The 26,708-nt window shown below is 45.9% G+C and overlaps 1 protein-coding gene across 4 annotated transcripts in view; it reads left to right on the plus strand.

Moving 5' to 3' along the window:
- Positions 1–7,669: 7,669 nt before the first annotated feature.
- Positions 7,670–26,708, plus strand: part of CFAP92 (cilia and flagella associated protein 92 (putative)) — a 41,749-nt gene continuing 22,710 nt past the window's right edge. For 3 of the 4 annotated variants that reach the window (XM_054716900.1, XM_054716901.1, XM_028137202.2), the window contains exons 1-7: positions 7,670–7,761; positions 8,334–8,622; positions 12,348–12,538; positions 13,191–13,395; positions 17,131–17,262; positions 22,511–22,657; positions 24,933–25,117. In XM_054716900.1, the coding sequence (XP_054572875.1) occupies positions 8,370–8,622; positions 12,348–12,538; positions 13,191–13,395; positions 17,131–17,262; positions 22,511–22,657; positions 24,933–25,117 (1,113 nt within the window). In that variant the 5' untranslated portion in view covers positions 7,670–7,761; positions 8,334–8,369. The remainder of the gene's footprint in view (positions 7,762–8,333; positions 8,623–12,347; positions 12,539–13,190; positions 13,396–17,130; positions 17,263–22,510; positions 22,658–24,932; positions 25,118–26,708) is intronic. The other variant, XM_054716902.1, reaches the window with a different exon arrangement.

Raw genomic sequence — 26,708 nt, forward strand, 5'->3', positions numbered from 1 at the left:
AAATATGAATTTCTAAGAATAAATTTTGAGGTCATACCTTTAAAATAAAGATTTCTAGAACTCTAAGAAGTAACTGGAGTCATAGAAATACTGTCAAATAATCAAGATAAATAAGAATTGATTATGGGACTGAATAAACTGAAAACAATAATTGTTTATTACTTTGGTAAAAATAGTGATCATTTTTAAATTTTTTCTTTTTTTTTCTTAGAGCAATTTGGTGAATTGACCTTAATAAGCAATATTAAAACATTTATATTTTTCTCCCAACTAGATCCTTCCAGAATTTAAAAATTCTTACTAAGTGACTATTCTTATTTTCATGGCAATATGTTTGTTTGCATGAATCCTATATGAATCTGATTTCTTCATAACAGACCAATTATAGTTTTATTAACCAAGACTTTGACTGGAATGTTGTTTTCGAAAGTCATGCCTAGACTCTAAATGTCAGCAAAAAAAACTTTAAAGAATAAAGACTTACTTTAAAGCCAAGAAAAATCCTTTGGGAAAATGTCCTGGTACCTTTCCTGGGAAATGACAAGGAAAGACCTGAAGACATTTTGGTGAACTTGAAAACATGAGGAGTTCACCCAAACCTGTAGGGTGAACTTGAAAACATGAGGAGTTCACCCAAATCTACAGGCAAAGCCTGATAGCAACTGTGTGGCTTGGCTTTTTGCCCTGAGAGGCTATTTAAAATTCAATGAAAATTTCTTGTGAAATTCTAGTAAAACAGATTTTTAAAAGCCTATATAATGAATTACTCTCCCTATTCTGTTTATACAAATAATAAGGCTAAATTGAAACTGGACTTAGTACACTAAATGAATTGGTTTTCGTTTGACTGTTTAATGAAAATAAAAATATTTTTTTTAAAAAATAAGTTTCAACAAAATCTATAACACACAATTATAAATATTAGACTAATTCAGTTAATTGTCAGTAAAATGTTTTCACTTATAACCTGGACTAGATACTACATTTTTCTAGTTTTCTGAAATATTTTGGATACAATACTCTAACTTCCATGGAAATGAAAAAAAATTTATAAGTTTTGACATTGTTTCTATAAATGCTGACTCTGACTAATGTGTGGTTTTCAGATAAGCAGCATGTTTATATGAGAAGCTTAGGAGCTAACTTGAGAAGATACAGACTCTGACCTTCAGTCATCCCAGTTCCAGATTTGCTGACCTTCAACCAAAGAACAGGATGATGTAGAACCAAGATGACCAAGACCAGGATGACACAAACCAGCCCATCACTCGACCAGTTTCAAGATCCTTATCGGAATGGACTGTGCTGGCCTGCACTTAGAGAACTTTCAACCCCCTCACCTTGATATCTTTGTCCTGTTTGCCTTCTCCCTCCTTATAAAATCCATGCCTGCACTGAGATGTTAAGATGGGCTTTGCAACAAGAGTCCCCCATCTTCTCAAGTGTCTGGCGCTTGAATAAACCACTTTCCTTTTTCATCAATATCTGTCTCGCGAGTTTGGCTTTCACAGTGGCAGGCAGCTGCAGGTGAGTTTCCGTTACATTATTACCATTAATCTTCTCCCTGTTATTCACAAAATGAGTCTACATGTGTTGCACATGAGCCAACTGCACATTTTTTACTTTGACTTGTGTTGACTATTGGCTATAGTAAGCATATAAAACTCTTGGCTCGTGGGCCTCATGTGGCCCACAACAAATATTTTTGCGGCCCAGCCAATACAATGGTATGCAAGAAATGTTTTAATAAAAATTTCATCACTTAATTTTTACAATATCCTGTTATACATAATTATTAATAACGAACTACAACACTCACTAATGACTGATTACTATAATCATGTTGCATTCATTTCCCTTACGCACCTTATGCTCAGGTGCACCATTTCTCTCCACTAATACTAGCAGCGAATATTTTAGCAGCCGATTGCCACGTCATTAGTCTTGGACTGACTTGTGTGGTGTGCGCAACAGGAAATATTTCACTTTCGAAGAACAAGAAAAATAGGTTTATTTGCATTATGCTTATTAATTTGTGCAGTTATTCAGTGTTTGGTGAGCTAATGTTCAAGAAAAAATATTAGTTTTTATTAAAATGTTCTCTTATGTTAACCATTACTCATTTATTTCAGCCCTTTGTATTCAGCATGTCTCTATCGAAATAAACCTATGTTTCTATGAAAGTTGAAGCTTTTGGTTTTTTTGCGGCCCACATACACTTAAACTTGTTTATTTGGCCCGTGTTAGCCTTTGAGTTTGACATGCTTGGTGTAGAGAGATGAGAAGCATTAACAAAAACAGAAGTTCACAATGATGATGAGATCAAGAGATAAGACACTGAACACCCTTTCAAATGGTACTTCTCCCCGTATTTGGACCTTTCATAATCTCACTATCCTGAGGCGATCCTCAAAAAAAGTATTTTCCTTTTAATGATGGACAAATGGCTATGAATTCCTCAAAAGCACACAGGTGATGGTTAATTTTATATGTCAACTTGTCTGTGCCAAGGGATAACCAGGTAACTGGTAAAACATTATTTCTAGATGTGTCTGTGAAGTGTCTCAGAAAAACATTAGCTTTAATTTAGTAACTAAGTAAAGAAGGTCCACCCTCGGAAATGTGGGTGGGCATCCTCCAATCCCCTGAGAATCAGAATAGAATGAAAAGGAAGAGGGAGGACAAATATGTGATACTTTAATCAATAAAGAAATTTAAATAAATAAATAAATGAAAAATGAAAAGGAAGAGGGAGGGCAAGTACTTGGCTCTCTCTTCTCAAACTGGGACCTTCATTTCTCTTGCTTTCAGATTTCAGAGCTCCTGGTTCTGGGGCCTTGGAAACCCAGGACTTATACTAGTCCCATCCAATCCCAATTCGAAAGCCTCTGGACACAGACTTAATTATGTTGCCACTTTCCTGGTTCTCTTCCATGTGGAGGGCTGGTGGTAAGACTTCTCAGCCTCTACTCCACATGAGCCAGTTTCTATAATACATCTCATACCTGTATTTATATATCCATATCTATATCCTATTGGTTTTGTGTTTCTATTAGACAACCCTGACAAGTACAGGCCATTTCTTCACCTAAAAAATAACTCTCTATTATAAGGAGAATATAAACCACACTTCGAAATATGATCTGACTTGTTTCTGTTTCTCTTTGTTTTCCATATTCTTTCCTTCCTTTCTCTTCCTAAACAATTCAGTCCTAAATCCGTTAGGTGGGGCAAAGCAAGGCATGTGTCTATGGTAGTAGGGAGTGGAGTGGGCAGCCATGATGGCCCAGGGTGGGGTGCCAGAGTCTGAGAAGAGAGAAAAGGGTGCCCTCAGAGAGGTAGCCCGTTGTCAGTGTCAGAGCCCCAGTGGAAAATGGAGGCCCTCCCAGGCAGATGTGGCCTGGTGTGTTGTGGGGGAGGTCCTAGCCTAAGCAGGGTGAGGAACTAGAGTTGCCAGATTTAGCCCTCCCCACCAAGAAAGCATAAAGAATAAGGTAACCCTAGTATGTCTGTTATACCATAAAACAAACGTGTGCAGAGTGTCAAAGAGACGTGTTCAAAGAACGCAGAAGCCAGCTTGCATAGAATACCAGTAGCCAAATCAAAGACAATTTAAACATCAACATAAATACAATAGCGAATTATAACAAAATGAATAAAACAAGAATCACAGTGCATGATGGCAGAGATGAATGAGTGAATGAATGAATGAAAAATGTAATGAGATAGACGCTATTTTCATGCTTTTAAAGTCTCTTCCAACAAAACACATATCAATTACAAACGGGGCAGGGTTAATTTTCCAATGAAGAATCCTGGGAGACTCCAGAAGTTATCCAGCCCTCAGCCTTCGGAGCTCAGCGGACCTCCTCCCCACGGGGGCGCCCGAGTCTTCTAGCTCCAGGCCTGGATTCCCAACTGCTCCCGCCAGAGGGGAGAGGCAAGCTTCCAGCGCCCTCGGGCATGGGTGGCATGGGTGTGGTGGGCGCTGCCAGAGCGGCTGCCTGCAGTAAGCCCTGAGCTTCCTGGCCACCTGGTCCGGTGAACGCTGCTCCCCACAGTCAGCATCAGCCTCAGAGCGTGGGTGCTGTCACGGAGTCTGTCTCCTCCTGCAACCTACGGCATCCTTCTGCTCAGCACGCTCCCAGGGCTTCCCTCTCAACCAGAGGAAAAGCCAAAGGCCTCACCTGATGCGCCCTGTGTCCTCTCACACCTGCCTTCCACACCCCTCCGCTTGCTCGGCTTCAGCCAGAGGGGCCTGCTCCTCACCGCCCCTCCAGGGTGCCTCCCGGCCCTGTACAGCTGTTCCCTCTTCCCCCCGCATCTGCATTGCTTAGTCCCTCACTTCCTCGGGTCTCTGCTCAGTGGGGCCTTTGCAACATCTCCCTGCACTTCCCTCTGCCCGTTCCCTGCTTCATCTTTTTCCTCGCACTTGTCATCACCCAGTCCCGTGGTCGGCAAACTGTGGCTCATGAGCCATCTTGCCAGCCTCCGTGCCCAGGCTGCTGGGCTCCATTGCTACCTCGTGTCTCTCCTCCAGGGCTTCCGCCTGGCCACTTCCAGGGAGACCCCATCTTGAAGGTGGGGACGGTGACATACGCTGTGCCACTTACAAGTTGGTTTCTCACTGGTGTTGCCTGGGCTCGCTCACTGGCCTGTGCTCGTCTGGAGGGTCAGCAGGGCTGGAAGGCCCAAAAGGGCATCAAGCAAATGTCTTACTGTTGGTACCATTGGCTGGGGGCACCTCATTTACCCTCCACGTGGCCCCTGACCCTCCCCCAGGCTGAACTGTCTTCCTCGTGTGGCATTCTCAGGGCAGGTTCCATGAGGGCAAAGGCGGAAGCTGCAAGGCCTCTTAATCCCCAGTCCAGATGGCCCATTAACAAGGCCACTTTGCTAAGGTGAGGATATGGGCCCATTTCTTACCCCTGCCTTCATTCCCTCCCATGATGCTCTGGGTCTTGACCTGGACACCACCTCTCTCTGGGCAGCGGTTCCAGATCTTAGCTGTGCAATGAAACCTTGGCGGTAACTTTAAAACATAGGAGTTCTGTTCCCGTTATTTATTCTTATGCAACAAATCATCCCCAAACTTAGCAGCTTAAAACAACAATGGTGTACTTTGCTCAGAATTCTGCAACTTGGGGAGGGCTTGGTTGAGGCAGCTGGTTTCTGCTACACACAGTGTCAGCTGGGGTGGCTCAAAAACTGGGGGCTGGGGTCATTTGAAGTCTGGCACTCTCGCCACGTCTGGTAGTTGAGGCTGGAAGTCAGCTGGGATTGTTGCCCAGAACATCTACGTGTGTCTTTTCCATGTGGCTGTCTGTGCTCCCTCATGACCTGGTGGCTGGATTTTCTAGGATGAGTGGCCCCAAGAGAACAAGGCAAAATTAAAGCAGGTCTTCAAATAATGTCGTTTTGTTCCACGCCATTTCCTTATAACATCAATGCGATGCCGTAGGAACTTAACTGCTATTTGTATTAATTCGTCCGTGATAAAATTGTTTTTGTTGTATTTCCTTCCACTTAAAGTCACAGAACTTATTAATGTCAAATGAGGGCTTAACTGTACATGGTAATGGTCTTACCTGGCCTTCGAAGCCACGTAGTGTCACTTTCACCAGACTCTATTGGCTGATGTGGTTACTACGTCGGTCTGAGTTCCAGGAGAGAAGACTACACCCACCACCAGATGGAAGGCGCGTTGACATGGCAGTGTAAGAAGAACACGAGGGAGGAAATATATTGTCGGGGCTGTCTTTGGAAAACCATCTGTTCCCAGTCCCTAAGGCCCAGCCCTGGATAATCAATTCCTCGGGACTGGAGGGAAGCCTCAGAATTAAAGTTTTGAAATGTTCCTGGATGATTCCCATGCATTTCCAGGACCTGGCATTGGCCCTTTTCCCAGATCTATGGCCTCTCAATCCGAGCTCAGGGCTGTCCCAACAGGAGATGCTGGAGAGACTGGCTGCTGCCCTGGGTGATGATGTGAGCGAGGACCCTGTGGAGGGAAACCAGCCGCAGGCCAGCAGGTGGGACCTGACTAGCAGGAGGCCTGCTGCCTGCCCCGGGTATTACTGACCTGCCCTTGTTAATGGGCCTTAGGGAAGCTGCTGTATCCTAGTGCCTTTCCTCCCTAAGGCCCTCTGTGCATCTCTTTACACTTCCTGGTCTATAGATGGTGATCTCCGGGCTGCTGGTGGTTCCTTACAGTATGGCATTCAGTGGTGAGAGGATAAGGTCCGGGTTTTTCTTAGATTGATTGAACCTGAGGAATGTGGAGGGCCCCAGTCAGTGGGCAGTATTCTGGAAGGAGCTGATCTAGGAAGGTGAGCATGGGAAGGCAGGGGACCTGGGTACCAGTTAAAACTCTGCCACAGTTTTACTCTTTGACCATAGGTCGGACATATCTCAGCTCAAAGCCACAGTTTTCCCAAGAGTTAAGTATGTGTGGACTGTCAGCTCTCGTTCTCTTTTTTTAATATATTTTGATTTGACTTCAGAAAGGAAGGAAGGAAGAAGGAGAGAGATAGAAACATCAATGATGAGAGAGAATCATTGACCGGCTGCCTCCTGCACGCTCCTCCTGGGGATGGAGCCCGCAGCCCAGGCAGGTGCCCTGACCAGGAATGGAACCATGACCTCCAGGTTCATAGGTCGACGCTCAACCACTGAACCACGCCGGCCAGGGGGCTCTCATTCCCTTCAACAAACTACTGTTGAGTGGTGCTACTCTCTCTGACCAGAAAAACCTAATGTGACTCACTGTTCTCCACAATCTTATGCCCTGCCTGCCCTCCACAGCTATGTACCAGGGACCCTACCCACCACTCCAGCCTCATCATCCCTTGCCTGAACTTGCCATGTGTGTTCATCCCTCTGGGCCTTTGCATATGCCGTTCCCTCTGCCTGGAATGCCTTCTCTTGCTTTTAGTACCTGACAAACCCTAAAATGTGGCTTTTGTCCTCTCCTTCATGAAGTCTGCCTCTGGCCCTTCCTTCCAGTCACCTCTGCCGTGTGCCCCTCTGCCCACCCCTTGGGTGTTCTCTGGCCTTCTACATGGAGAGTAGCTGCCAGGCTCTCTCAGCAGCAGGGGGAGGGTGGTGGTCAAAGTGGCAGTGGGGATGGGGAAGGGCATTTTACAGCTGAGCCCGGGCTTTAGAGTCAGGTGGTCTGAATTTCAATCCAGTGCTGCCACACACTCCCTGCGTGACCTCCGGCCAATCGCTGCACCTCTCTAAGCCTCAGTTTCCTCATCTCTGGGTTGGACTCACAAGCACTAACAGAATTTTCATGCACCTTTAAAGACATCAGCGACAGAATGCCAAGTCTATGTGTGAGGTTTGGCATGGGATGGGGGACCTGAGAGCCCATTGGTTCCTTTGCCTTTATCCCATCCTGTAAGTAAGGGTCAGGAGCATTATAGGTGCTCACGTTCAGCGCAGGAGTTTTTTAAGGATTGAATGAATGAGTGGATGAGTGATTCAACCAACTGGTTTCCGGATTTGGATACACCTACTAGTATTTTTGCCAGACCTCGTCTGTACAAGGAGTCTGAGACCAGGGGCTGAGGCAGGAAGCCCCGCCCCCAGGGGAGCAGTCCCCGCCCCCCTTTATCCACTCCGTCTCCTAGCAACCGTCAAACACAGTGGACCGGCCTGTCTCGCGGGCCTCCTGGCTCAGGCGGCTGCGCAGTGGCTGCGCGTGCTGACTGACACCAGGGCCTGAGCCTGAGCTGCTGTCCTTGCATCCGCTCGAAGGTACTCGGGGTGCCTTGAGGGGACCGTGTTTCCCACCCGCCCCCAGCCCCTGCCCCACGCTGCATCCTTTCCTTAACTTTAGCGGGTTCGGCTTCCTTGTGTCTTGAGCCCCGCACTCAAAGCCCATTTGCGTCTTGCCTAGGGCTTCTCCCCCGTCTTTACCTGCCAGGCCCTTGCACAGGCTGTCCTGGGGCCGGGTTTGCCGCTCACCCCAGGCCCCCCTGGGTGGAAGCGCGGGAGGGGATTCTGCTCCCACCCCTTGTGGTTCCTGGTGAATGCATTTCCCTGGTATAGGCATTCCAGAAGTGCCAAATTCATGCAGCTAGGGCTGGGGGAGGGCAGAGACTCAAGCTGGAGAACCGGGTGCTGCTTATGATCAGAATTACTGCCAGGACCATTCTCTGTGGTTCAGCCATTCATTGTCTAACTTTATTGAGTGCCTTACTGTATGCCCGGCAGTGTCTGAGGCCTTGGCCATTCAACTCTGAACAGGACAAGGGAAGGGAGGAGGGAGGATGGGTGACCTGCTGGGAGCAGAGGGCGGCGACTAAAGTGCCTTTCTTCTCTTCCAGCCCGGTGGGGCAGGTGGGCAGCTCTCAGCAGCAAGCATGTCGCTGCATGCCTGGGACTGGGACGATGAGGACATGGAGAGCATGGGGCCCATGTCCTCCGTGGGCAGCTTTTGCCAGTCCATGAGCGAGGGTGATGTGGAGGAGTACATGAATGCCAGGAGCCGGGCCCTGGACTCAGAGTCTGACCATCTGTACAGCAGCACCGCGTCTAGCAGCACTTTAAACCCTGATGTGCCCCACGTGGTCGCCTGCAAATTCATCATCTCACTGGCCTTCCCAGCGGCTCTTGGTAAGCGCTGGAGCAGAATTCCAACACTCTGTCAAAAGGGGGTGGATGGACAGAAGCATCGCTCAGACAGTCAAACCTCAGAGGGAAGGTAGGGGAGGGTGGGGATAAGGGGAAGAGATCAACCAAAGGACTTGTCTGCATGCATATAAGCCTAACCAATGGACACGGACACCAGGGGGGTGAGAGCATGAGTGGGGGTGGGGGCGGAGCAATGGGAGGATAAGGACACATATGTAATACCTTAATCAATAAAGAAAAAAAATCAAAAAAATAATAAAATAAAAAAGGGGGTGGACTAATGGCCTTCTGCCAGGAGGTCAGGATACACATGCTCCCTCTCCGCTCTCCCAAGTAGGGTGGTGGGTTCCAGGAGCAAAGGTCAGGAAAGAAGGTGCAATTTTAGGAGGCCCACAGTGGCTGTGGGGTCTTCACATACTTAATCCACTCAATAACCCTAAGAAGTAGATGGTGTTGTATCTGCTTTTTGCAGATGAAGAAATGACAGCGAGGTTAAGGCCTTGGGTCCCATAAGCTAATTGGGCATCACCTAGTTTCCTTATTTAAAATGCAGGTTCTCACGTATATGAATCTCCAAGTGTAAGGGTATATTGATGAATACTACGGCCACCATGCTGAGTAACAAACCCAAACAAGCTCCCCGATCCATTGGCTTCACCCAGAAACCCCTGGTTCTTCTGGATCACAGGGTAGCTGCTCCAGCCTGAGCTCCCGGGAGTGGCTCAGCTGTGCTTCACGTGTCTGTCACCCTCCTTGTGGGCACGTGGGCTGATCCAGACACATTCATATTATGGAAGAGCAGAGGGCCAGCCCAGTCACCGCGCACTCAGTCTTCTGGCATCTCCCACCTGCTAACATTTTATTGGCCGAAGCAAGTCATCTGGTTGAATTCCAAGATGAGGGGCAGGAAAAAAGTACTCCACTTTTATAAACCCTCTTTGTCTACCTAAACTATACCCCCACACACCATGATGATTACTTTCCGCTTCTCTTTGTAGCTGTCAACTGTGGGCTTCAGCTATTTTGGAGGCTACTTGCTTAGGTGTCTACCATGTTTAGAACTGACCGATCTTCTTGGTGAATTGAACTCTCTGTTCTAATGTGGTGACCTCCTCTATCCATTATGATGCTTTTTATCTTGGGTCTATTGATATCAAGCAAAGCCAAAAGAGCCCGGAAAAGACTGGTGGCAAAAGCAACTAAAAGAAAATTGGTGTTTATTGATCACCTTCAACCTCACATCTCCTGCAGCATCTCCTGGACTTGGTTTTTCTTATTTGGGTGCTTCTTCGAAAGACATTTACAAAGTAGATCTCTTTGCAGCAAAAGTTTATGAGGCCTTGCATGTCTGAGAGTCTTTTATATTAATTTGTTTTTCCAATTACTCCTGACATGCAATAGCACATTAGATTCAAGTGTAGAATGTAGTGATCAGCCATTTATATACCTTACACAGTGACCACCATGATAAGTCTAGCACCTATCTGACACCATGAATCGTTATTCCAGTGTTATTGACTCTATTTCCTATGCTTTACATCCCCATGACTAGTTTTATAACTGGCAATTTGTACTTAATTCCTTTTATCTTTTTTCACTCAACCCCTCCCATATGGTGCCCATCAATTTGTTCTCTGAATCTAGGAATTTATTTCTAGCTTGTTTGTTCATTTATTTTGTATTGTAGAGTCTTATATCCACCCAAAGACATGTCCTCCTTAAAGGATATGTCTTTGTCCTTGGCTGGATATAAAATTCTAGGTTTGATATTTTTCCCTTCAATATCTGAGTATTTATGAATTTGTTTATAATTTTTATTTATACAAATTATTTTTAAGAGAAATAAGATGCTACAATACTTTTGTAAAATTTGCTTTAAAAAAATTGACAATGTCTTAGAGCCGTGGTCGGCAAACTGCGTCTCGCGAGCCACCTGCGGCTCTTTGGCCCCTTGAGTGTGGCTCTTCCACAAAATACCATGACCTGGGCGGGTCTATTTTGAAGACGTGGCGTTAGAAGAAGTTTAAGTTTAAAAAATTTGGCTCTCAAAAGAAATTTCAATCGTTGTCCTGTTGATATTTGGCTCTGTTGACTAATGAGTCTGCCGACCACTGTCTTAGAGGAAATGAGTGTACTTGTTTTTACTTTGCTGATATTTTGTTTGAAACACCTAATAGTATGTTTCTAAGTTATCCTACCCTTTATTGGTGAACATTTGTTTGCAAATGTTTTCTGTTACAATCCTGCAGTAGCCCTCCTTGTGTGCACCTTTTTGTTCAGGTGTGTGGGCACTTCTGTAAGCCTGAATTTCAAGAAGTGGAATTGCTGGGCTTAAGGTATAGTGGGTCCTTGAATAATGTTGTTTTGTTCAATGTCATTTCATTACAACATTGATGAGATGCCGTAAAACCTTAACTCTTGCTTTTATCACTTAGCCTGTGGTAAAATTGGTCTCATTGTATGTGGTTTTAGTTAAAGTCCAGAACCTATCAATGGTATTGAGGACTTACTGTATGCATTTACATTTTTTATAGATACTGTCCCATTTCCCACCAGGGCGTTGTAGCAATGTTTTCTTCCTATTGACGGGAGGGCCCGTATATCCTTGGATTGAACCAGGACACGGACCTGTGAAACGCAGCAAGCTTTCTGATTAGTTGCACCTGCCCAAGCAAGTCTAATGCCCACCAAGCTTTGTTCCAAACGCTGCACAAAAGCTAACTCTACTGGTGGCACAAAATTAATACAGAAGCAGTCTCCTGGCTTCTCCTGAGTGTAAAAAAACAAAACAAAAAACCTTGAAATTTCAAAACTTCCGCTTTAAATATAGTCATCACATTTTTATAGGATGAAATTTGGATTAAATATTTATGGAGCTTCTAAAGCCACTTCTTCTGATGTGCCAAGCGCCAGCCTGGAGGGTCCCGTTTCAGGGCAAGGGCAGGCAGTGGAGGCCCTGATCTCTGACTGAAGCCCATCCTTACTTTCTGCATCCTTTCCCCATCCACCCCACGCTGTGCAGCTGCACACATGAGGTTTTGCTGGGCTCTGCCCTCTACCTGCAATGCCTGCCAGCTTTCCTTCTACCAGACTCTGCTGAGGGCCCCTCAGGGGCTTCCCCAACCACCCGGCAGAGTTCACCCCGGCCTCCTCTGCTGTTCTTCAGAACCTGACTTAGACTGCCGGGGTTGCACAAATCAGATCGTGCTGTGATTTATGGTTTACTTTACTGCCGAGACTAGGGTGAGGCAGGTGAAGTGCCTATGGTGAAAAAATATAAGGCAGTGGTCAGCAAACCGCGGCTCGCGAGCCACATGCGGCTCTTTGGCCCCTTGAGTGTGGCTCTTCCACAAAATACCATGTTTTTAGCAAAGGCCAGCTTAGGAGTACCCTAATTAAGTTAATAACAATGTACCTACCTATATAGTTTAAGTTTAAAAAATTTGGCTCTCAAAAGAAATTTCAATCGTTGTACTGTTGATATTTGGCTCTGTTGACTAATGAGTTTGCCGACCACTGATATAAGGAGACAATCCCTCGCAGAGTCATGCACTGAAATCGTGCACCCTTGTGCCTCCTCCTGGTCCAGAGTAGCCTGCCACTCTGCTGGCTAGGAGAGCTGAACCTGCATCTCAGCCCCCCAGGCTAGGCAGGCGGTGTGGGAACTGCAGGGTTAAAACAAGACTCATTAAATCTGTATCTTCTAGGTCCAAAGAGAAAATACACAAATTTGCTCGAAAAACGCAGGAAACGCTCTAAAATGGATAAACCTGTTGCAAAGGGTCATCGTATCTACCACATTGAGTATTTCCTTCTGCCAGAGGATAAAGAGCCTAAAATCATTGACATGGTGGTGTTTCCATCGGTGGTCAAATTGTTCATGGATACGGGAGTAAAGGTGTGCATGTGTGTGCGTGCATGTGTGTGTGTGTGCATGTGTGCGTGTGTATGTAGCCTCCCATATAGCATACAGCCTAATACTACACAAAGTGTACTTGCTTCCCCTGGAAGTTGCTAAAAATGCAGGATCTTGGGCCCTGCCCCAGACCTACCGAATGAGAATCTACATTGACCACATAATACTCATTACGTGGTTTTTTCTTTAGATATTTTTACCTCATACTTTCTTTGGTGTTTCAAATGTTTTCGTAGCTCCTGCGATTTCTTTCTTTGTGTGTATGTGCGCACATGTGTGCACATCTGCCTGCCTGCACACACACGCACACACGCGCACACACACGCGCACACGCGCACACACACACACTCCTGCCTGCAGCCCAGCTGGGATTGCAGTTACTGGAAAGGACACTCTTTTGTAGGCAATTTCTTTAACTTAATTTTTTCCCCAAGGAACCCAGAAATGTGGCAGGGCCCAGCCCATGGCACCCATTTCCTGGTGTGACTTGGAACCTGGGAGAGAGCCAGACACAGAGGCCAGATGGGTGGAGAGCAGGGCCCGGCCTCCCGGTTAGTGGGGCGAGGCTGGCAGAAGTGGGTCCTCCAGGCTGCTGAGCCTCACACGGAAAGCCTCTTGGTATTTTTCTCTTCAGACCATTAAGCCATATCAGGAAGGAAACAAAGTCTGGGCGTCATGGACCCAAACGTTTAACATCAACGTGACAAAGGAATTACTAAAGAAAGTCAATTTTCACAAAATAACCTTGAGGCTCTGGGACACTACGGACAGGATTTCCAAAAAAATCAGGTTTTATCGAATAAAGACTTCTACCTACTCAGATGATGGAGGATCTTTTGGTGAGTCAGGGATCCATGTTTTATTTTAAATGTTTCTAGGGGGCGTGGCTTCTCAGCAGTAACGGGAGAAAAGCCGGCGTCCCCTCGACCTCATTTTCCTGGGCTCACGCTGGTTTCTGTGTCCTTGGTACGTCATCCCTCCAGTGTCCTCGGCTGTGGAGGTGCCTCCTGCTGTCTGTGTGCAGGCACATCAGCCACCACCTCCACCTCTGCCACCTTGAGGGACTTCCTGTCCCTGGGCGGTGCCCACACAGTCACCCACCCCGTGCCTCGCTCCCTGGATAAGTATTGTGTGTTCACGGGAAAAAGAAATTAGAGGATACCAAGAAACGAGAGAAAACTTTTTTTAAATTCCCACCACCCCGAGACACCATGTTACGTCTTCACATGGTGAAGCTCTGACTTGTGTCAATAGTATTTCAACCCCAGCAAGTCTCCTTCGAACTCCCCTCAAAGGAGCGTGTTGGAAGGAGTAGAACAACCCAGGGTTTGAAGGCAGACAGCTGAATTCCATCCTGTCTCCATCTTGTACTCACCGGTGGCCTTGGGTACCTACTTCCTCTAATCAGATGCCCAGAGCAGGGCAGTGGGAGTGGTCCCCCCACCCCCAGACACAAGCAAAAAAGAGGGTGTCTGTTGTCTCTAGAAATTTAAAAAACAATAATAGGGTTGCTCAATGGTGAGTGTCGACCTATGAACCAGGAGGTCACAGTTCAATTCCCAGTCAGGGCACATGCCCAGGTTGCGGGCCCGGTCCCCAGTGTGGGGCATGCAGGAGGCAGCCGATCAATAATTCCTCTCATCAGTGATGTTTCTCTCTCTCCTCCCTTCCTCTCTGAAATCAATAAAAAAAAAATACAAAAAATAAAAATTAAATGAATAAAAACAATAATAAAACGCTGCCAATTAAACGATGCCATGACATTGATTATACAGATGCATCCCCGTTTTGGAGTTGTTAAGAGATAAAAGCAATGTGCCTCTGAGAGCATGTGGAGTGTGGTACTATTGCTTCTGCTGGTGGCTTGCAGGGAAGTACAAGTTTTCTGATTTGACAGTAAGCACAGCGAGACTGTCACCTGCTGGGAGCAAATGGCAGCACCACAATCAGTTACTTGTAACTTGAAAATCTGCCTTTTCTCTGGGTTTGCCGCCTGACTTCTCAAGGAGCCTTTCTGACGATGGGCACTTAGGGCTTCCAGCCATATATACATATTTTATTTATTTATTTATTTATTTATTTATTTATTTATTTATATACTAGAGGCCTGGCGCACGAAATTCATGCAAGAGTAGGCCTTCCTTCCCCCGGCTGCTGGCACCGGCTTCCCTCTGGCCCCTGGGACCCGGGCTTCCCTCGCAGCCCAGGCTTCATCCAGGAGGTCTTCCAGAAGAACGTCCGGTCTAATTAGCATATTATGCTTTTATTATTATGGATTGACTTCAGAGAGGAAAGGAGAGGGAGAGAGAGATAGAAACATCAATGATGAGAATCCTTGATCGGCTGCCTCCTGCATGCCCCCTACTGGGGATCAAGCCCACAACCCAGGCATGTGCCCTTGACTGGAATCAAACCCAGGACCCTTCAGTCCACAGGCTGACGCTCTACCCACTGAGCCAAACCGGCTGGGGCAGGGCTTCCAGCTTTTAATATTTCATTTGCATCCAGGGTTTTTTATCCTCAGCACCATTGGCCTTTGGGTCTGATCATTCCTTGTTGTGGGACTGTCCTGTGCACTGGAGCGTGTCTGGCAGCATCCCTCTATCGGCTGATGGGAGTGGGGGACAAAACCACCCCGTGCTGACAACCACGGGTTCATATGTAAACTACTAATTGTAGGGTTCCTGTGGGAGAAAATCAGATTCAAGGTGACTTTTCTCACTTGTTCCAAAAGAAAGACCCAGGACCGCAAAGTGTGGGTTCTAAACCACTTGCATTAGATGCACTGGGAGTGCTGCCTGAAAGCCTGCCCCAGAGCTGCTGAGCGGAATTTCTGGGAAACAACTGCCCCGCAGGGGGCTCACGTTGGAGCACAGGTGCTGGGCCGTGTGTATGAAGAAGGCTTCCTGCAGAAGGGGCCATGGGAGCCAAGGTTGGAAGGGTAAATGGAGTCAGCTGGCCAGAAAATGAAGGAGGAAGGGTGTTGTAGGCCCTGCCGGGAGGGGCCACAGGCCCTTTGCTTAGCGTTCTTGAAATAAGAGCACCTGCCTTTCTTCGAACCTTGTCCCAAGCTTAGCACCATCTGCATCTTATGTTTAGCGATTTTTTCCTCTTACAAAAATCAGTGTATGTTTGCTTTGTAAAGCAATTTAGAAATAGACTAGCTCAAAGAAGAAGAAATGTAAGATCATCTGATGCCTGACCACAGATAGCCATTGCTAGCATTTCCCCGTCACCCTCTATGTGGGTACAACATGTTAACAAAAATGACTCTACTACACATGTTGCCTTAAGTCCTGCCTTCTATCACTTAAAAACTTTCTTCTGGAAACTCTTGTGTTGTGGGAGTGCAGAACCACCATACGAGCTTTGTTATCCAGGAGATAGGCGATTTACTTGAATACACTGTAGGTCACCTGCCAGAATTTGTTAGCTTTCACTCTGCTGGTGTTGAATGGAGCATGCCAGCCAAGAGTTAGCATTTTTCTTCTATAAAATCTGCTCCATCTCTTGGTGTCTCCGTATTGGATAAAAATTACCTCATTCTTGAAATCTCCCCCAAGTCATAGTTGACTCCTGCTATGTCCTCAACTCTTGGCTACCAGCCCACCGACACCTCGTTGGTGTCCCTGCCTGTGTGTTATTCCTTGAGCTCTGTCCCTCGGCTGGCTCTTCCCTGCACTCCCAGCTCTATTCCTGCCTCCTCACTTCTGTCCTTGTCCCATCACCCTTCAATATCACCCTTTACCCTGGCACTTCATTGCTCTGCCATTTTTATGGTTTCCCAGGGACTCAGGGGAGAACAAGTCAGATTTCTGAGTCCATCCTTGAAGGCACCTTATAATTTGTCCCCCAAGGCTCCTTTCCCATTGCCTCTCCCATATCACACCTGGTCCATCCCCTGGGCCCTGAATACACTAGGCTTTTCCTCATGGCAGGGCCAGCCTTCAGGCATTTGGTATAGGCAGGAGGCCCTTAGCCTCGTGTCTTCCTCCAAAAGCTTTATCTGTCCTTCAGCACAACCCAATTTCACTTCCTTGCCCCCACATCTTTCTTGTAGCTTCCATCCTCTCCACTCATTCATTCACTTCCTCTGCGCACTCCTCATTCCACCCATGCCGGTCGCTGCCCTGCGTAAGCCAAGCCCCACTTTGACAGAAGTGACCGACATGCACGAACGGTCGTCTCCACGCTGGGGACAAATGCTCGGCGTGTAGCCCTGACTTTGCTAAGGCCCGTCCTCGGCCCCCGGGACAGTTACTTGAATGTCATCTGTGAAATGGGGGAGTGGCAGTGCTTTCCTTAAAGTGAACTGTGATGATTGCATGGAATAATATATGTCAAGCACTTAGAGGTCTTATTTGGAAGAAGCCACTGCCAGTGAGGTTTGAGACTCCTGGTATTTTGAAGCAGCTCCTTAGGCAGCAAACAACCCCAGGAGGCCGGGAGCCTGACCTCTCTTCCCCATTGCTCCATCTCCAACACCCGCAGAGTCGTAGTCACATGGTCGGCATTCAGTAAGTACTTCTCCTGGTTGATTGAATCAGTGATTCTTTTTTCATCCTACGTTCTAGACGAAGTGAAACATTTGATTTTAAATCAGAAAAGAACATCCGAACAAAGCATTCCGAGCAAAGATGAGTGGAGCCAGGCGTATGAACCAGTAAAGCCAGTCAAAGTAGGAAAACCCTTAAAGTCTTTACATGGTGAGTAGAGATGACCGCTGTGGACCAGGTGAGTGAAGACTGTGGCAGGGAGGGTGGTGGGCGGGCGATGCTGCTGTAGTGTGTGTGCCCCGGTGTCTTTGCCTTCTCCCTGCCCGCCGCTCTGCTGGTGCCAAAGCAAGCTGCTCCCTGCACACCTCACTTTTGGGTGTGGATTTTTTTTTATTTATTTAATTTTTGTCTATGTCGTGGCTTACAAAAAAAAAAAAACCTTTCTAACTGTAGAAGTTATATGTGTGTTTTTTAGAAAATTCAGTGAAGTTAAAAAGTACCAAACAAACAGGGAAAATGACCTCTAATTCCATCTCTAGGAACAAGCCTGGTAATATTTGGTTTATCGTAGCCTTTCTCTAAGATTTTTTTTTTACATAGATAGAGTTATCCTGGACACATATTGTGTGTTCTGAGATTAATGTGTCATTACATGCACTTTCCAATGTCCTTCAGAACCTTCCACAAACTCTATTTGTGGGGACTAAATCGTATCTCATCTGCTGGTAATGCTGCAATTTGCTTACTCATTCCCTATAGGTGAGAACTTAGGAAGCCAGAGGTGTTTTGAGTATTTTCTAATGTAATACTGTTTTCTAATGTAAACAGTACGAAGTAGACAGCTGAATAGATAATAGGCATTTCTTCTTTCTTTTTTTTTCTTTTCTTTGTGGGGTACTATATAAACAAATGGAGGCCCCCTCTTACTTTCATTTGTCCAAATAATTATAATTAGTTTGCATAATTCAATCATTTACTCATTTATTATTGACAAACCTTTTTACTTGTGCTCACCACATACAGACCTTCTGTCTGAGGCTGGCATTACAAAATGTGAAAAGGACCCTCATTTCCTGGTGAACAGTTTGGAACAAGATGTTGGGAGGCGTTTGCTAATAAATATTACCAGGTCTCACCCAGCAGTGCCTGGAGCTTTTCCCAAGAATACCGAGGGGAAGGGAAAGCTACTCAGATGGGAAGACCTCGCCACAGTTGGATAAGGAAGGACCCAGGGTGTTTTGGGGAGTGGCAGTGGAGCCCTGTCTTGTACTAGTCCTACAGACTCCCCCCGTGAGCCGTGTAGATTTTTCTTAATGTATTTTTACTGATTTCAGAGAGGAAGGGAGAGAGAGATATAGAAACATCAGTGATGAGAGAGAATCATTGATCAGCTGCCCCATGCACACCCCACACTGGGGATCAAGCCTGCAACCTGGGCATGTGCCCTTGACCAAAATCAAACCCGAGACCCTTCAGTCCGCAGGCCGATGCTCTATCCACTGAGCCAAATCGGCTAAGGCTGAGCCATGTAGATTTTTTAGTAAATTCAGTTACTAGGGGGCTCACGCAATCCAGGTGAAATTAAAGGAGAACTAGTGTTTATGAGCACGTTTTACATACAACACTGTACTTTGGCATACATTACTTTATCTCATGTAATATCCACAACGATCACTGTGAGATGGTATTACTATCTCCATTTTCTACACAAGGTGACTGAGTGGTTAAAGTAATTTGCACCAAATTCTAAAACCAGAATTCTTGGCAATCTTGGGAGTGTGATCCCAACCCACACCTCAGATCACTGAGTCCACAGCCCTTGCTGGCTGAGGGTGTGGTGGCTCTTGGGGCCTCCTGGAGCCTGGGAGGGGCCTGGAGAAGGAGTTTCCGTGGATGCTGTGGGGACCATGGGTAGAATGGAGGCCCAGCTGCTGGCTTGTGGGGATGGGATAGGTACAACCAAGACAAAATGTCATTTAAAAACCTTAATTTTAAAAATGTGTTTTGCATTAAATTATAGATTAATTTGGGAGGAATTGACATTTTTACATTGAGAAGTCCTTCCATCCCTGATCAGGCTGTATCATTTCACCTAATTCAGGTCCTCCTTTATGACTTTATTAATAGAGTTTACTTTTTTTCTTCCTATAGGCATTGTGGATAATTCCTGTAAATGAATTCCTGGATACTTTAGAATTCCAGTTACTTTTATTAAAAAATATATTATTTTCCATCATATAGGGTGGGCAAAAGGAGGCAATAGAAGGTTTACAGTTGTGAGTATGGAAACACAGTTTATTCTTGTAGTATTATTTATTAATTATTGTATTATTTTCCATATAAACAACTATAAACCTACTTTTGCCCACCCTGTATTTTCTAGTTGGTTAGAAATGGATAGTACAAGTGTGGTCCGCAGCCCAATAGCACCAGCATTACTGGGGAGCCCGTTAGAAATGTGGAATCTCAGGCCCACCCCAGGCTTACTAAACCATAATCTGTATTTAATAAAATTCCCAGGTAATTCATGTGCATGTTGACATTTGAGAAACATTAGCTTAGAGAAATGCAATGCTATATTTTTAATTTCTTTACATTTAGTCCAATAAATAGATTCTTAGATCTCTCTGGTCCCTGATTTTTTCACCTTTATTTATTTTTCTCTTTGTGAATTTTTCAAATGGAGCATTTCAGGAATACCAACTATTTCTTTGGGAGGAGCAACAGTGATGGAGATGAAGGAATTAATTGAAAGACCATTATTTAGCAGCTTAACAAACATAATATAAAAGCAAAACTTTCAAAGTAGGATTGGGTTTTGGAATTTTATAATATAACTAGACTTAGAAGAATTGTAAAATACTTCAATAAGATTCTTTGCTATCTGACCAAATTTACTCCAAATAAAAGGATATTGCACATATTTTCAACTTATCCATTCTATCTCACCTCATCCATCCATTCCTGCCACCCACCCACCCCCACCCACCCATCCATCCATCCATCCATCCATTTAATTCCATTCCATTCCATTTACTTTACCGGCACTACCCCATCTATCTACCCCTTCCCACTCTTCCAGTATTTTTGTGTTCCTGATCCATGGTGTTGTGAATATGGGAAACATGAAAATAGCTAATGTTTACTGGAGACATTCAAGCAAATAATTACAATTCTATGTGATAGGTGCTATGTTAAGGGTAGGTATGTAGTATGTTGGGGAAGCATAAAAGAGTGGGGGAAAGACTCTCCTTGGAAGGTAGGAAGCTGTTTGCTTATTGTGGAATGAGGGAAAGAGCATCCCAGGTTGTAGGAACTGCTCATGCAGAAGCATGCAATCCTAATGACAGGCTGCCAAGGAGCAAAGAAACTCAGAGGCCAGTAAATCTACTGCTGGGGTTCTTGTCCCAGCCTTACAAAGGGTTCAGCATTCTGGAAAAAGGGGCTGATTCGTAGATGATTAAAGAGTCCGGAGACAAAAGATAATTTTGAAAGGCACTGGGGGTCAGAGGATCTTCAGCTAAAGGAACTGAAGACTACTTCCTTGACTCAGGACCCTGCTTTTATTAATACAATATGTCCTAAGGCAAGGTGGAGATATACACTTCAAAGGGTAGGGTTACAGAAGCACTGTCAGTTTGGGGAATAGCCTACAGCTGTTCAAGTGTTTGGCCAACAGGAGGCAATAAAATGCCCTGAGCTGTCTGGCAGTTAACAATCCTATTCAGGTTTGGGGGAAGTGCCGTTTAGCCGTTTCCAACAGGTAAACTACATATGTGGCTCACCCTTGTTGAGCTGTCCAAGTTTCACCAACTTTTTGATGAAACTCTTGTAATTATTACATGCTGGAATTGGTTCCTGGCAATCTACCTCCTCATTTTTCAAAAATATTTTTTATTGATTTCAGAGAGGGAGAGAGAGAGAAACATCAATGATGAGAGAGAATCATTGATTGGCTGCCTCCTGCACGCCCCACACTCTGGATCAAGCCAGCAACCCAGGCATGTACCCTGATCAGGAATTGAACCGTGACCTCCTGGTTCATAGATAGACACTCACCATTGAGCTACTCCGGCTGGGCCCTACCTCCTCATTTTTGTCCTAGATCTGCTCACCAGTTTCTCACAAGCAGTAGGGTTTCCAGATGGAGGTAGAAAATTCTAGAGCCAGTGCGCTGGCAGCCTGCTGTGAGGGCCCTTCCCCATTCATTCAGCTGTAACTGCTCCAAGTCATTTCCTTAGCTCCCAATCAGTCCATCTTACTTTCCCTGGTTCTGATGCGTCGCTGACACTGCAAAGAGGAGTGACTGCTTGAGTCAGGCTCTCTACGAGGTGCTGGGAACACAACTGATAAGATTCTTTCCTGTTTTTAAGGCCCTGAAAGACTAGTCTACACTTTCATATCTGAGCATCTCTCAGCTTGTTCTCAGTTTTCCCTTTTTCAGATTAAACAGCCCCACTCCTTCTTGTGTTCTTTCAGCACGTTAATGAGATTCTCCAACCATTCTTTTTATTTTGAAACTAGAGGCCCGGTGCGCGACATTCATGCACTTGGGGGGGAATCCTTCAGCCTGGCCTGTACCCTCTCAGTCCAGGACACCTCAGGTGGTGTCTGCCAAGGGATCCTTAGTACTGCCACGGAGGCGGGAGAGGCTCCCGCCACCATCGCTGTGCTCCCCAGCTGTGAGCCCGGCTTCTGGCTGAGCGGCGTTCCCCCTGTGGGAACGCATTGACCACCAGGGGGCAGCTCCTGCATTAAGCATCTGCCCCCTGGTGGTCAGTGCGCGTCATAGTGACCGGTCATTCCGCCATTCGGTTGATTTGCATATTAGCCTTTGATTATATAGGATAAAGATAGAAAAGTACACAGAAAAATATGACAACAATGTACCCATAATTAGGTGTTACTATTTTGTTATATTTCTTTCATCCCTTCTTTCTTCTTTTTTTAAGAAATAAAAGATTACAGATATGGTTTAAGTCACCTTTAGCCTGCGGTTCACTCTGCATATGGCATGAGGTGTCGGATAGTTTCCTTTGCCTGCAAATGGATCATCAATATAATTAATTGACTAGTCCATTCCTTCCCACTGATTGGAAATGCCACCCCTGGCATCGATTAAGTCTCTTATGTGTGTGGATCTAGCTCATTGGCCTCTACCCAATGGAACCAATAGCTCATGGTAGCTTTAGGCCCTCCTGCCCATGTTCTCAGGTAGTAGCCGGTGGAGAGCCAGGACCCCCCTCAATTCTCCCTGCATGTGACTGGCAAGTGGTCAGCTTACCCAAATGTAGACACCTCATCTGGTTGCTTGGAAGGAGCGGCAGCACAAAGAACAACCTCTGCCTTCAAGAAGCTTCCAGAACCTTCCCAAACCTCTGAGAAGAATTGATGGTATTCACGTGTGGCAGCTTACATGTGAGTTCCTCTTAACGCTTATGCCCTCCTGTGATTTCAGTTAAATGGAAAGAGTCAGAAGAGGTAAGGAGAAGACGGCGAAGAAGGAGGAAATACCGAGCAGAGGAGGATTCCGACGCCAAGCTGGCAGACCACTGGAAACAGGGCGCCTTCTCCGTCCAGCTGGCAATAATGCCGCTCCTTGCAGGTACCCTCCCCGCCCTCTCCCCGCCACCTCCCCGTTCCCGACAGTTTCTGGTGTTTGTCCCATGTGGCTAAAAGTCCATGCTCACAGCGGGACACAGAGACGCTGCTGGCGTGGAGGTGGCAGGTGCTTCTGTCAGGACACTGGGTGGGGCTCCAGCAAAGAAAAGAGTGATAACCTCTTCCCTCCCGCTGACGTCATGGTTGAAGGCGAGAAACAGAGAACGGTCCTGGCTCAGCAGGCCGAGTGTGTGTTTGTGTTTGCTGTAGTAGCATCAGATCTACTCCAAACCCAGCATGATTATTTGTAGTAATCATCTTCAGTTTCAAAATAGCCCAAGAGTTTGCAGACTTTAGTGGTAAATGTTGGCCAGCTAGCAACCCAGAAAGATGCTAAAAAGACTCTGGGTTTCAAATAAACTCTTATTTTTCATTGCATTTTGGAGGGGCCAATCTCAGCCAAGCAGGACTGGTTTATACACTGGTCCCAACACGTATTAGCCGAGAGACCTTGGACAATGACTTAACATCTCTGGGGCTCAGTTTCCCCATCTGTCAAGGCGAGCTGACAGCAACCACACAGCATTGTTTGAGGATTACGTGGCATTAACACATGTTTCAGTCTAGCAGTTGTAGGTGCACAAACCACACAGAGTCCATTCCCCCGCCCGGAATTCCCCCTTATCCTGGAACAGTGGTTCTCACCACGGGCACTGGCGCCCCCCGGGGGAGGTTTGGCATTGTGTGGAGGCATTTTGATTGTCACAAACCGTCCTGTTAACTGTCCTCACTAGAAAGAATGATCTGTCCTCAATGTCTGTAGCACTGAGGTTGGGAAGCCCTACCCTGTAATTATGGCTGACACCTCCCTAAATTTCTGAGTGATGATTTCGCTCCATGTTTGTTTTGGAGATTTTTTTTCTAAACTGGGTAATCTTTTCTAGGAAAGGGTTTCCAAACTGCTAGAACACAAATCATAATTAGTCGTGGCCTTAATGAGCTGGCTTTATTGAAGAGAATCACGTGGGAACGGGGAGGGTCGCCCCCAGGAGACGCTCACCGCCTCGGCAGACAGCTGCCACACGGGCCCGTGGCCGGTTTTGGAAGTGCCTACTCTCTCTGAGCATGAGTGGCCCGGGTGTTTATGTGCCCTAGAAATATAATTACAAGCATTTGAAAGGAATAGAACTCGTTTTTTTAAACATGTACTATGTGCTGGGCCGTGTTCCTGGCACCTTCACGTGCAGCACACTAAGAAAGGTGGTATCTGTGGTATCATTTTGCACAGGAGTAAATGGAGCCTCCAAGAGCCTCTAAACTTGTTGTGGGTCATGTGACTACCAAGAGTCAGATGTAGGGTTTAAACCTAGCCTCGCTGCTTGCAAAAGTGCAGCTTTTTGCCATTTTCCCCCTCCACCAGTATCTCCCCGCCTGGTGAAGTGAATGGACACCTTTTATGAGACAAGCACTCTCACAGCTCCCTGGGAGCCGTGCATGGCTCGATGCACCTGCCCTCTGTGCTAGTTGTCCCATTGCAAAACCAATACGGGGGGAGGTGTGCCCGCGTGACTTGGCTCAAATGCATCCGTTACGTTGTGCATCAATATCTATGCTTTCTCATTGGACCACAGCAGTTAAAGTGACACCAGTGGACCCCAAAATAGACATTAGCATGAAAGCTTTCCGACAGAGCTTTCTACAGTGATGGGTGTCTGATATCTGCATTGTCCAATCCCGTGGCTCGTAGCCACAGGTGGCTCCTAAGCATTTGAAATGTGACTCGTGAAGAAGGAACTGCCTTTTAAACTAGTGTAAAAAACAAAAAATAATAATGTTAGTTCATTTAAATTTAAGGAGCCATACAGCCAGTAACTACTGTACTAGGATGGTGGTTCTGAATGCCCTGGGGAGCTTTTTAAAATCACAGTGTGAAGGCCAACTACATCAGACTGTCATGGGTGACACCTAGTATCTGTCTGTATTCCTTATTGTAGCCAAGAGGGGATTCGGGACCTGCTTATATTACTAGATGATCATCAAGATTAAATTTAGAAAATTAAATTCTCTGAGAGAACTTATGGGAACTCAGTTTGAGGAACTGGTGTGTAACATGCTGTCTGCATATGTTTCCCAATTCTTGTGTTTTTTAAGATTTCTTTTTTTCATTATTGACTCTTCTTAGCTTGCCTCATCCCTCTGTGCTTGTCTTTGGAATGTCATGAGTAACAGTCTAATGCTGTGTGTGTGTCTTCCCCCACCCACCACCCCCGCCCCACTAGGATGGCAAACTGTCGTGAGCCATGGCAGTAAAATGTCTGCCAACATTTTAGATTGTTTTTTGACTTTAAAAACGGAAGTTCCCATCATGACAGAGGAGCAAAAGCAGGACTTAAACCCCCTGATCATAAAGATCAAAGGTATTTCCTGCCTTCCATCGCAACCTGTGCCCATCGAGGAACTAGAGGTAAGAATGAGCCAGATGAACTGATTGGAGAGCTCCTTTCCCCAGCCACTGCCCCATGAGGTAGATAATCACCCCCATTTCGTCATTTAGGGTCTCACAGCGAGGCATGAAAGATACTGGGTTTCTGGGGTTAGGAGCTTCCAAGTCTTGAGGTCTCCCACGGGTGTTCTTCCAATGGGGGCAGTGATGCTGCCTTCGGAAGGAGCCCGAGACTTCCTTGTTACAGCAGCACCAGCTGGGTTAGCACTGCTGTTTGTCTTGCAAGTTCCCTTTTCCCTCTCTTGGTGGGCGCCCTGTCCCTGGATCCTCTGTCTTCCTCTTGCTTTGTTTGCTCCCTGACTATGCTGGAGCTCATCCTTCTGTAGCTTTTTGAGAAAAGGTTAAATGATGGGAGATATGCTTATGCTTCTTCAGCCTAATGTCTTTGATGTGTTCTTAAATTCTCTATCCTTATCTTCTCTGTTTTCACCTTTCTGTTGTTGTATTTGTCAGCTAGCTATATGTTAGATCTAATCCCATTCTCCTCCATTCCCTCTTATTCATTTCTTTTTATTTGTTACAAGAGGCCTGGTGCATGAAGTTTGTGCACTGGGGGGGGGGGGGTCCCTCAGCCCAGCCTGTGCCCTCTCATAGTCTAGGAGCTCTTGGGGGATGTCCGACTGCCATGGAGGCAGGAGAGGCTCCCACCACCACTGCTGTGCTCACCAGCCGCGAGCCTGGCTTCTGGCTGACAGGTGCTCCCCTTATGGGAGCGCACTGACCACCAGGGGGCAGCTCCTGCATTGAGCAACCAGTTGTCCCACCATTTGGTTGATTTGCATATTAGCCTTTTATTGTACAAGATATCTTTGTCTTTTTGTGTAAACATGGGTAATCCATTCAGTTATATATTTTAATTTGCTAATTCTCCAGGTTTTTACTTTTTAAATGTATTTTTCAATTACAGTTTTGACATACAATATTATATTAGTTTTAGATGTACAAAAGGGTGATTAAACATTTATATAATTTACAAAGTGATCAAGAGACTCCGGGAAAGAAAATCACCGGGGTATTTCCCCCCACTCTGTCCCATAGGGATCCTCACCCCCATTCCTTAGACCAGAAATAGAGGGTTCCTCTTAGAGCTCTCTGTCCATGCCTGGTACACAATTCTGGGGCACACAATTCCTAAGCCCAGTCAGGAACATATGGGAGGAAAATAAAACCCAGGAAACTATGAGTTTGGTCTCCTTCACTAGTCTGCCCATTTCCTTTTACTTTTCAGCGCCCTCTAATAAGCTGCTTCATGCATTCTGTCTAGGATTTTTAGGTGCATTCACCGGGAGAATGCAAGGTGGGGTATGCTTTTACTCCATTTAAACAGATTTAAAAGTTCCTCTGACTATTTTTAATTTTTGGTTGCTAAAATTTTTTTCTTAAAGATATTTTTTTTATTTCAGAGAAGAAGGGAGAGGGAGAGAGAGCGAGATAGAAACATCAATGATAAGCCCTAACTGGTTTGGCTCAGTGGATAGAGCGTCGGCCTGTGGACTGAAGGGTCCCATGTTCAATTCCGGTCAAGGGCATGTACCTTGGTAGCGGGCACATA

Source organism: Eptesicus fuscus, chromosome 6, assembly GCF_027574615.1.
Source record: "Eptesicus fuscus isolate TK198812 chromosome 6, DD_ASM_mEF_20220401, whole genome shotgun sequence".
Lineage (NCBI taxonomy): Eukaryota > Metazoa > Chordata > Mammalia > Chiroptera > Vespertilionidae > Eptesicus > Eptesicus fuscus.